The sequence below is a fragment of the Hakea prostrata genome, chromosome 6, assembly GCF_041222555.1.
Source record: "Hakea prostrata isolate BN-2017 chromosome 6, UWA_Hpros_2, whole genome shotgun sequence".
NCBI classification, from domain to species: Eukaryota; Viridiplantae; Streptophyta; class Magnoliopsida; order Proteales; family Proteaceae; genus Hakea; species Hakea prostrata.
In genome coordinates this window covers 7,292,028-7,304,188 of record NC_142605.1, presented here as the reverse complement: position 1 = coordinate 7,304,188, position 12,161 = coordinate 7,292,028, and the positions used below count along the sequence as shown (strand labels likewise).

The window sequence follows — 12,161 nt, the reverse complement described above, 5'->3', positions numbered from 1 at the left end:
ATACAGGTTATAGAAAAACCAAAATATTAAGCAATTACATAGAAATTACAACCACACGAATTCTGTTAAAATTACACAATTATTTTGAACTAAAACAGCTAAAATGACAAAGTTACCTCAACTAAGGGATACATATGTACTTAATCACTTTTTCCAGAGCCACTTGACCCTACTCCTTGGTCTTTCAACTCCAATCTGCATTAACTCACTCCCCCTTAGCAGTGCACTGGGTAACCTCCAGTGCAAGTTTATACCACTCCAAATGTCTCTCCTTCACCTTATTTCCTACAAGGGTCAACTGTAGTAAAATATTATCCAGTCCCATCAAAGTTTCTAAACTGAACTTCAACTTGGCCTACTAACTAAAACAGAGGCAACTGCCATGGTTACTAATAAGAAAAACAAAAACAGCCATCCTGGGATCCTAAACAGTTGGCACTGAATTTTATTTTATTTTCCCCCCAATTTAATGCGATCACAAAGACCCCCTGGCCAAAAGTCCAAGTGGACCCTTAGGATGGCTCTAAGAAACCTCCATACGCTAGCCAAACCCTTCATAAGGGATATTTTGGGCATTTTAGCTCTTAATTTATCCCCAAAATTAATTTAGGAATTTTTCAGAATTTTGTTGAGTCATTTTGAGCCAGGTTTGGATTTGTTTGGAGTATTTTATTTTGAGCTGAAGTTGCTTTTGAAGGAGTCCTATTTGGTATTTTATTCCTTATCTTATCTGAGTTTTGGAGAAGAGTTCAGTCCAATATGTAATGGCATACTATCAGTAAGGAGATCCCAATTGGAGTCAAAATCTATTAATTTAAGCTATAAATAGTCTATTCTTGCAATGTGATTTTCAGATTTGATGAATTAAAAAATTTGATTGTGAATTGCCTGAGTAAGTGGTAGGGTTCCTTTGAGGTGGACCTCGTAGTTGTCTTTGAGAGTTCTTAATTTCATTCTAGCATTCAAGCAAGTTCTGGAGATTGATTCATCAAGACTAGTAAGCATTCAAGTTAAGTCCAGAAGATCCCCAAACCATTCCAAGCTCTCCCTCTCCTGTCCACAACCCTCCCCACCCCTGCCCTGCCCTGCACAACCTTCCCCAAGTCCCTACCTTGCAACTGCATCAATCTAGCAGCCTTGCCTAGGTTCCATGACTCCCTTAACCCCTTCCTTCAACCCCCACGACCTCCCCGGCCCCTGCCTACAATTACCATAGCACCTGCTGGCCTCCCTCCCCCTCCTCTCCCATGGTAGCCACATCCAAACCCCGTTAGGTCACCCTGACTTCCACCCCCTTTCACTCCCATTAGGCTCACAGGAGGTCATAGACTCAAATCCTACAAGTTCTCTCGTATTCCATTGACTTAAAATTCTGTACTTCATCTCAACCTTCAGAATTTGCAGAAAATTTAAAAGCGCAGGGTTATTTTTTTCTTTCAAATCTGAAATTAAAATTACAAACGGATTCAGATATGAAGTTAGGTTTTAGCAGGCTCTAAAACCCCCCTTAGAAACCCTTAGACCCTTCTACCTTTGCTGGGATTTCCTGGGCAAGCCCTATAAACAGATTCCAGCTTCAAAAACAATCTTATAATTGATAACTGAAAAGTAAGAAAAAATTTAAAATAATATTAGTTAAACATAAAAAAAATAAGAACTAGTTTCTCCAATCTAGAAGAATATCTCATTTGGAAGCTTGAGAGTTCAACAACTATCAAAAAAATCAACCCTTCAGATGACCATCAATTACATTTGTTTTACACACTCGGACCAAACTATGCTTCTTGCCTAAAAATAAATTTATACTAAGAAAAACCTTTGGAAGCCCCCATCCAATTCTATAAGAAAAACTGAATAAATCAAAAAACCAACTAGCCCTGTCAAAGCCAGCCAGCCATGCATCTTATTTGCTAGAACTTCTATGTTATGGGGATTTTACTTTGACTTGAGCATGGTAAGTCAACTCAAGGTGAACCCAATATCTCCATGGCTACAACATTGACATTCCATTGAGCCAAATATCATCCTACCACTGCAACAGCCATCTGTCATAGGAACCTCAAGCCAAACAATCTCATCTATATAGCCTCAATACTGAAATTGAATACAATGACAGGGTGATGTAACATGCTAAGAAATGCTCCTATGGCCCTCTAGTCTATCTGATCAAATGCTTGCCAGATAAGTTACCATAGCCAAAATAAGATAAAGCCAGTGCTGAAAAGCTTCCACGCAAGCAGAGTCCAAGATGCAATTTTCCTCCGCAACCTTACCCCAGCAATTTGTTGCTAGGAGTTTGTCTCCATGCCCATACCTCAGGCTAAAACTTTGGTCTGCCGACAATGCTTTCCCCTAGTTACTTACCATAAGCCACTGGCACCAGCATTAACACTGTATGCTGCTATATTATTTGCTAGTCTTTTACATATCTACAGTTGCTGCCCTACACTGACAACTGTGTGGACACCAATTACAATACTAGCATAATGCATCCCATGCCAAATAGGTACCCCTCACATGCTATGATCATTTCACAATCCTTTCTTATTTTTTCTTCTGCCCCCATCTTTTGCACATCTCCAACATTCTCACTCACCAACAATCTCAAGAACAATAAGCCGGTCTGGTTGAATCCTACATGCATCAAGAATATAGTAATGCTTGGTTTTGCATTTCAATTTTGATCCAATCCCTTGGATTTCTTCTCAGCAAGATTGTATGTTTTTAGCAGCTCAGAATTCATCTGTTCAGCTTGACTGTGGATGGAACAAAAGCCTTGCATACTCAAAAAGTAGCCAGGGCAATAGAGTAGTAAATACAAACTATAGCAGCTGACAACCATATTATACTCCGCTGATAAGGATCAAAAATTTTCTGAACCCTGAGGATGTAAAATAAATGGTTGAACATCAAAATCCTCATCGCATCCATATGAAACAAATGAAAGAAAAAGAAAGCCTACCCATAATGATTGCTATTCTTGGAAAGTGGATAAGGACTAAATCAAACAACATAAAACAGTGGATCCCTTAGAATGATTTATAGTACGAGCAAAGAGGATTCTATGCACGAGGTAAGGCAACCAGATGTTTGTCTTTCCACATAGAATAAGAGGCTGGGGGTAAAAGTATCAGGAAACAGGAGATTGTGGCAACATTATATCTTTCAAAGATATAATAATGAAACTGTATCTCATCTATCAATAAACTTGGAATCATACTTTAACCATGCAAAAAACAGAAAGAAACTATTGAATTTTCGTCCAGGATTATTTTACCTTTAAATTCAAACGTTGCTGCTGCTTCGCTGGTTCAATACCCTTGATGCAAATCAACACAGAGGGTACGTAAATCAGGAGAGCTTCTAATTCACCATTGAATTTCCTGTTAAGATCATTTATCATCAGTTCCAAACATTGCTGCTCCGTGGTTCATTTCCTTGCAAATCAACACAAAGAGACATAAATTAGGAAAACTTTGACTGATACTGGATTGGTAGGGGCCGCGCGAACGCGTACCCCCTCTGCCACAAATTATGACGTACACTCTCCCACTTGGGGAGATGTTAGGCGGGCACCCCTCCCAAGTGCAATGGAGGTCACCAACCTAGGCCATGGCCCTTCTTGATCAGCCATTGACCCCGTCCAGGTAAGTATGTTCCCCCTACAGACCTGTTCCATATTTATATTCTCTTTCTACCTTCGCTTCTTCTGAGATGATCGATGTGGGATTAAAAGAGCACAACCTCAGTCCACCATCCTATACTAAGCTTCGCATCTCTTCTATTCTTTCTCCTCTCTCCTTTCTCCTCTCTCCTTTCTCGAAACACCCTTTGGGGCCCTAGCAATACCGAATTCATGTCTTCCTGTGTAAACTTGTAGATTTTGGCTCTGGAATAAACACCTGCTTTGGATCTTCTCTGTTTGGAGGAGTATATCTGGCCCATGTGAGTGGGGCTTGAGTTTTGTGTCTTTGAAACAAGCTTTACGAAGTGGTTTCAACTTTCAAGCTATTACCTTCGTCGCCGTTAACCGATTATGTTGAATCGTTACGCTTCTATATTAACTGTTAACACTTCAACATTACTCCATACTACAACTATTTTATTTTTTATTTTTTATTTTTTATTTTTTTATTTTTTTATTTTTGTTTTTTTTTTTTTGGGTAATAAAATTGCATTTATAAAAAACTACTGAAAGAAACAACCTGAACAGTCAAGCTCAACACTATTCAGGCCCTTCTAGCCAAGATGTCTGCTAAAGCATTAAACACTCTTGAAATAAAAAGAAAAAAGAAAATTGCATACATCAATATCCTCACATAGCCTTAAAATGTCTCCTAAAGCGGTTAAAGGCCCAACTTCCCTAGGGGAGGTTTTGGGTTCGCACTGTTCGACGGCATTAATTATATATATGTATAAAATCTCCCTTGAGGATGTAATGGTGGTGCGCGTAAGCTGGCCTGAATGAACCTCATCCAAAAAAAAAAAATTTCTCCAATAAATTAAACTAACATCCCAATCTAAGATCAAATTGATGTCATTTAAGAAATGGATAATTGGTTGATTATCAGAACAAATTTGAATGCGTCTATATCCACTTCGAATTACATCCTGAAGAGCATCACAAAGGCACAAAACTTCACCCATCAAAGAAGACGGGTTTTTTTATGCGAAACAGCCTGCACAGAGACTTTCACTTGGAGAAAGAAAAGCATAACCAATCTTTATAAAACTAGCATCACATAATACTGTAAGTACTATAGATATAGATTGGGAAGAAAAAAGAAGAGAAGACACTTGATTTAAATTGTTATCCTCTTGTAGAGAATCCACCGTATGCTCATCATTTCCTTTTGTTCTTTCTTTCTTTCTTTTCTTTTTTTTTTTTTTTTTTTTTTTTTTTACAATACTATCAAGGATTCATCAACAGCCTTTTTGTGCTTGTTGAATCACCACAATCGAAGGGTTGTCTTTTTGTCGAAAGATCAACAAATTACGAGCAACTATTTAATGTTGAAAACTTGTTGAGGAATCTCCATGAACACTTAAGTGGTTGTTGTTGTCACATCCACCCAGCCGGTACCTTATCTTGGCATACCCGGATGTGATCCATAGCCCCAAAGATCCATAGTCCAGGGACCACACCACCCACATCGACGATAATACAATCATGAACAATCAATATCAAGCTAAACAATTGATAATAATAGAATTCGGAAATGAGATACCAAAGATAATCAGAGTGCGGAAATAAATATCTTATCATATATAATTAAAAAGGCAATGGGCAAAATCCACTCCTTCAACCAAGCAGAAAGTGAGGTCAAAACTAGTTAATTACAAGTCTCAAGTTATAAGGATAAATCGATAGTTATTACAATTCCTCCAAGTTTAACAGGCACAAAAGAAAGGGGGTGGGTAACTACGCATAAGTCTCCTCCACAATAAATAAGTTCTCTTCAAAAGTGAAGACCATAGAGATCCAACATGGCTGCTCCCACACTATCCAATGGCTAACCCTAATACGCCGAAGGATCTTCTTCAGTACCGTCACCGAAGTCTTCACGGTAGCTAGCCTCCGGATAGTAGTATGAGGTATCCGGGTCTGCCTCGGGAACATACCATCCAGAATAATCACCTGTAGAGTAGTTTAACAAAACATTGAAACAAAAAAAATGAATGAGTTCAAAAGAACTTAGCAAGGTAGTTATTCCACAACACATAATCCACATGATAATCATAAAATGATGCAGATGATATGAGACATACGATGTAATATGATTCTAACCCTAAGTATGCTGGTCATCTATGGTAGACATGCTTTAAGCCGTAGCACCATACTTCTTTAGGTACTCTCAGTCACTCATCACCGGGGAGAATTAGGTTCTGCATCCCTTTCGGACAAATCAATGGTTGGGGTTTCGGTCACCACTCTCTCACATCACCATTTGGTCTAAGTATTGGCGCATGTCAAGGTATAGCCTAGCCCAATGCAAGTCATCTACTTAGTCATATCATGTCAGTTCCAGATACGTCCATTCCTCCCCTTTCGGGATCCTTTCCGGTATCCTTCACACTAGAGTCACGGATATTACTCACCGGACTCATCAACCCTATTGGTCATCCACAAATAGTAGACGGGAAGCTCTCACGTCCCCTCACAGATCATTTCACCGGTCTTGAGTGCCCGTGAGCCCAAGTCTAGCCATTTGCAACCCTACCAATAAATGGCCCCTTTCGGGTATCCGCAATGTAATTTATGTCCTCTCACGGAGTGGTTACCGGTCTTGAGCGCCCACAAATCCACACTACTACCACGGGTCGTTCGGTCTCAATGCCCTTCCGATTCATGTCTGATATGATAGGGACATCCTAGCCAAACACCACTAGACAATTCATATGTATGTCATCCAATAACCCGGGAAAACGTCGATGGACATCTTCGGAGAACATCCCATACTATTCCCTCCGATGTCCAAGGACAGAAGCACCAGTAGGGTACTCCTCAATCCCAAGTTATACTTAAGCAATCACATGCCCAAGTCCATCATATCAATTCACAAGATACAACATCATAGTAAACATTCTATTCATAACATTGACATAATTCATCATATATTGAAATTGATAGACATAATAAGGCATTATGATAAAACTAATGTAAACACAATGCTACTGTTATAAGACATATGTAGCAAGTCTAAAATGGTAAGAACATGAGATAGAGACTATGTTCACTATGTTAGGAATATCAAGTCAAAATCTCACATCTTAAGTGATTGTAGCGATAACTATCCTTACCTTGAGTTGGAGAAGAAGATGGTCCAAGATCACAAGCAAGTGGCCCATTAGTCTTAAAACCCTAAAAAAAACATATATGAAGGTTTAGAGAAGAAATTAGAATAATCGGAGATCGAACGAATCAAAACTAGGCAAAAGTTGCTAACAGCAACTCTGTTGGTCGATACATTGGGTCGATGGTATCGACCAACAAGTATCGACCCAAAGAGTCTCGGACAGCAAGCTGGGTTTTTGGGTTTTGGCACAAATTTGGTCTTCCGGGTCTCGGATCGATACGAAACTTGGGGAATAGTCTAGGCACACTATAGAGACCTTAATTATCAAAGAATTAACATCATCCAATGGTCAAATTAGAAATCCCCAAATTGGCATATCAAGTTCAAGAGTTGGAAATCATGGCATTGGTTATTACTTAATACAAATTGGGGGAAAACATAGTGGATTAGGTAGGGAATAACTTAGGAACAATATTGAAATCATATGCAAGGTATAGATTAGGTTAATCATGGGCTTCATCTCAGTTTTGGTAAATAAAGTAAGTTGGTAAGCAACAAATCATGGAAATGCATAGTTAATGCTCAAGAGGTAAGTAAATCATAGTAAGATTGGGGAAAACATCAATGTATGAGGTAAAGAAGACTCATGGCAAGGTGTTTGCAAGGTTGCAGCACCTTGGCCATGGTCCAAACAGTAAAAAGGCAAGTAAAGATGAGTGAGAAAGAGACTAGGAGAGAGAGTCATACCTTGAGAGTAGAGTAAGAGAGTGGAAGTGAGTGGTTGGCAATGATTAGTGGGGAAGATGCTTCACCATTACCAAGGAGGAGTTCTTGGGAGTCTCATCCACGTTCTCAGGTGCCTCAATGATTAGAATAGGGTTCAAAACACGAGGATGGAATAAATAGAGTAGGGAATATTCCACAGAATCTTTAATTCGAATTCCGTAACACTGTTGGTCGATACATTGGGTCGATGGTATTGACCAACAAGTATCGACCAAGACATGTTTCTGCAGAATTTTTCATGTAGCGTTCAATAGAACCATCAGCTCGATATTTAATTTTGTATACCCATTTACACTGGATAGCGACCTTGCCAGGGGGAAGAGGTTGCAAGCTCCAAGTATGGTTTAGCTCAAGAGCCTTAATCTCATCAGCCATTGCAGCACACCATTTGGGATTGTGGGAAGCCTCAACAAAGGAACGAGGTTCAAAATCAGTAGATATACTAGAAAGGAAAGCACGGTGAGTAGGGGAAAAAGCCGAATACGAGAGGTAATTATTGAGAGGATAAGGGCAAGAAGGAAGAGAAGCAACATTGCACTGATAGTCATGGAGGTGAGGAGGAGGGCGAGTAGGACAAGTACACTATGATGAAGAGGGACGCTAGGATCATCAGAGTGTGATTATAGTAAAGAGGGGGGTGGGGTAGGAGGAGGAGGGGATACTGGATCATTGCAAGACAAGGAAGGACAGGTGGAGAAGAGGAGTGGGGAGAAGGAACAGATTGAGGGAAGCTTACATGTTGGTATGGAAATATCGTCTCATGAAATATGACATCCCTACTAGTGAATATCTTACGAGTGATAGGATTATAAATACGATATTCCTTTTGCCCATATGGATACCCAACAAAAATGCCTATAATAGCACGTGGAGAAAACTTTGATTGATAAGGAGTTAAATTCTTAGCATAACATAAACAACGTAAAACACGAAGATGAGAATACTTAGGTGAAACACCAGTCACAAGCTCATTTGGGGTTTTCCCTTTTAACAAAGGGGTAGGGAGACAATTAATGAGATAAACTGCAGTCTGAACACATTCCTCCCAAAAAGCTAAAGGTAGATGTGCTTGAAAACGTAAAACTCGAGCAACCTGAAGGATATAGCGATGTTTGCGTTCAACAACTCCATTTTGTTGAGGAGTAGCAACACAACTACGTTTATGAATTATGCCCAACTCATTAAAGTAAGAAGAGAGAGAGAGAAATTCAAGACCATTATCACTACGAATTTTCTTGACAAGGTAATTAAATTGTGTTTTTACCATGGCAATGAAATTTTTAAAAAGACATTGAGTTTTAGACTTGTGACGCATAAGAAAAACCCAAGTACATCGAGAATAATCATCAACAATGGTAAGAAAGTAATGAGCACCAGAAAAAGAAGTAATAGAAAAATCACCCCATATGTCACAATGTAAAAGTGAACAAGGACAAGTACTCCGTTCAACATGCATTGGAAAAGGTAAACGTGATTGTTTAGCAAGAGGACAAATATCACAATGTCGAGGTGAAATGGTAACATCAGAAACAATTTGAGATAAAAATTGTGAGGAAAATGAGAAGGATGCCCTAAGCACCAATGCCACATGTCAAAATTTTGTGAAGGTTGTGAAACAAATGAAGCAAAATGATAATGAGCAAGATAAAAGAAGAGACCACCATGCTTTTCACCAATCCCAACCACCCGTTTCGTGGTGAGGTCATGAAAAACACAAAAATCAGGAAAGAAAATAATAGCACAATGTAGAGATTTAGTGAGTTGACTGATAGACAATAAATTATAATGAAAATCAAGAACATAAAGTACTTCATGAAGGTGAATAGAAGAAGATAAGTGAGCAGTCCCTTTGTGAGTCACTGGGACAGATGTACCATTAGGTAAACGAATAGGTCTAGAATGATCATAAGGTAAAACATTATTTAAAAGATGCAAAGAGTGTGTTATATGATTGGTAGCACCTGTATCAATGATCCAATGAGATGAAGAAATGGAGGAACAACAAATAGACTCACTAGACAAATTGGCAGAAGGTTAAGGGCTTCCAGTATTGACAAATTGCATAAATTGCTGGTATTGTTCAGTTGTGAGAGATGGGCTAGAGCTAGGAGCCACTGTAGAAGTTGCAACACTGGATGAGGATGAATTTAAATCTGGCACTTTAGGAGGAAAACCATGAAGTTTATAACAACGAGCCTTCAAGTGCCCTTCACGTCCCCAATGATCACATTTAGGTCTTGATCGATAAGTGCCAGAAGAACGACTCGCACGGCTAGAATTATTGCGAGTAGCGGTAAGGGCAGCAACATCAAGATGAGTAGGTACAGAATGAGTAATCCACAATTCTCGTTGACGCTCTTCTTGAATAACCATAGAAAATACTTTATTGATATTTTGAAGAGGTTCAATGGCCAAAATCTGACTGCTAATAATAGAGTAGCTATCATTAAGGCTCATCAATAATTGAAATACCTTCTCTGCGTGCTGTAATGTTGTCAATTCCCTTAAGGCCCCACAAGAGCATTGTGGAATGATGGAAAGTGAAGCCAACTCATCCCAAAGAGCTTTCAATTTATTAAAGTAAATGGAAACGGAAGATTGACCTTGAGTGTGGTTACTAATGGTCTGTTTCAAGTGACATATGCGGGTGGCATTCCCTTCAGTAAAACGCTCTGCCAAATCATTCCAAAGATCATAGGCTGTATCAATAAAAGCCACTGAAGATAAGATCTCTGGAGAAATAACATTAAGTAACCAAGATAAGACCATGTCATTGCATCTAATCCAAGCATCAACTGCGGAAGGTGGGGATGAAGGTTTAGATAAGGTGCTAGTAATGAAACCAACTTTATTCTTGGCAGAGAGAGCTATCCACACAACCCGTCGCCAAGTATGATAATTATCCCCAGTGAGAACTTGAGTGACCAAAGTGATACCTGGATTGTCAGATGGATGAATATAATAAGGTGAATGATATCCACCAGATTCAACGGTACATGTTGAAGCATCCAATGGGGCAGCCATCTTTGGCAACCAAAAACTTAAAAAAAAAACAAACCGAGCACTAAGATGATTGCCAATCAAATTAAAGATAATCCTCTTTTTTTTTTGTGTGTGTGGCTGTATATGCTATGCAATAAAGCAGCAATAAGAGATGGCTTCCAATCGAATGAATAAAAGAACTGCAGAATTGAAGTTCTACGATTCTACCTGGAAAATCCTCTCAATTGTGACCAATTGGCGGTCGTTTTCACCCGAAAAAACCAACTTATTTGACTTCAAAGTAGTAAGTGTATGGTGGCGAGCAAGAACCTGTATATAAGACAAATCGTGCAATAGGGTTGCCACTCAAATCAAATTGAATCCTCTCTTTTGGCTGTATATGCTGGTGTAAGAAATCGAAACCTTTGTTTTGTATTTCTATGTTGGGTAGAAAATCAGCAACAAGAGATGGGTGCTAATCGAATAAAATAAAAAACCTGCTGTGTTGTCTTTATATGCTTTGCGGATCACCAAGAAGGGCTTTGGAATCACAATACCAATGCACAAAAGAGTTGGACGGCTTCACCAACGACGTCGTCGCCGTCTCTAATGAAACCAGAGAGAGAAAAAATAAAATTGCAGCACCGATGAAGATGGATCAAGAACCTTAACTGATACCATGTTAGTTGTATAATCAAGGAAAAATATGTAAGATCTAGAAAGAATAAGAGGAGATAACGTGGTTCGGCCAGAGGCCTACGTCCACGTGAGAAAGAAGGCTGCTTTAGTTTTCATTAATTCTAGGGTTTTACAATGATTCACAATTTATAGGTTTATTTCCACCGCCTTACCCTCTCTACCTGGGTATGGGTTATGACCCGACCCAATACAATTTAACACACTTCTCGTCGTTCTACTACTAGCTATTGTGTTTTCATTGGATCAAGTCCTATCTCTTGGAAGAGTAAAAAGCAGTCAACTGTTTCTCGATCTTCTGCTGAAGCGGAATACAGATCTATGGCCACGACAACTTGTGAACTGACTTGGCTGCGCTATTTACTTAAGGATTTAGGAATTTTGCATCCAGAACCTATGGATCTATTTTGTGACAATAAAGCGGTTATACGTATTGCTGCAAATCCAGTCTTCCATTAGCGAACAAAGCATATTGAGATCGATTGTCATGTGATTCGTGAAAAACTTCAGACTTGACAAATTCAAACAATTTATGTTTCTTCTAAGCATCAAATGGCAGATATTTTTACTAAAGCTTTGAGTCAAGAACAATATCATTTTCTTCTTAGCAAGTTGAGCATTCATGATGTCCATGCTCCAACTTGAGGGGGAGTGTTAAATTGTATTGGGTCGGATCATAACCCGTACCTAGGTAGAGAGGGTAAGGTGGTGGAAATAAACCTATAAATTGTGAATCATTGTAAAACCCTAGAATTAATGAAAACTAAAGCAGCCTTCTTTCTCCCGTGGACGTAGGCCTCTGGCCGAACCACGTTATCTCTTCTTGTTCTTTCTAGATTTTACATATTTTTCCCTGATTATACAATTAACAGTGGTACCAGAGCGAGGTTTTTCCGAAGT

General features: G+C 39.1%; 1 protein-coding gene and 1 non-coding gene across 2 annotated transcripts; both read right to left on the bottom strand.

Annotated features, from left to right (window-relative positions):
• Positions 1-3,495: 3,495 nt before the first annotated feature.
• Positions 3,496-3,655, bottom strand: LOC149012184 (U1 spliceosomal RNA). The gene has a single exon (XR_016174176.1). It is a non-coding gene; the product is annotated as a U1 spliceosomal RNA (small nuclear RNA).
• A 5,962-nt stretch (positions 3,656-9,617) lies between these two features.
• Positions 9,618-10,607, bottom strand: LOC149012183 (uncharacterized). Its single transcript, XM_089157548.1, has one exon. It carries the CDS (start codon positions 10,605-10,607, stop codon positions 9,618-9,620), a length of 990 nt encoding a protein of 329 aa, XP_089013674.1.
• Positions 10,608-12,161: the final 1,554 nt, after the last annotated feature.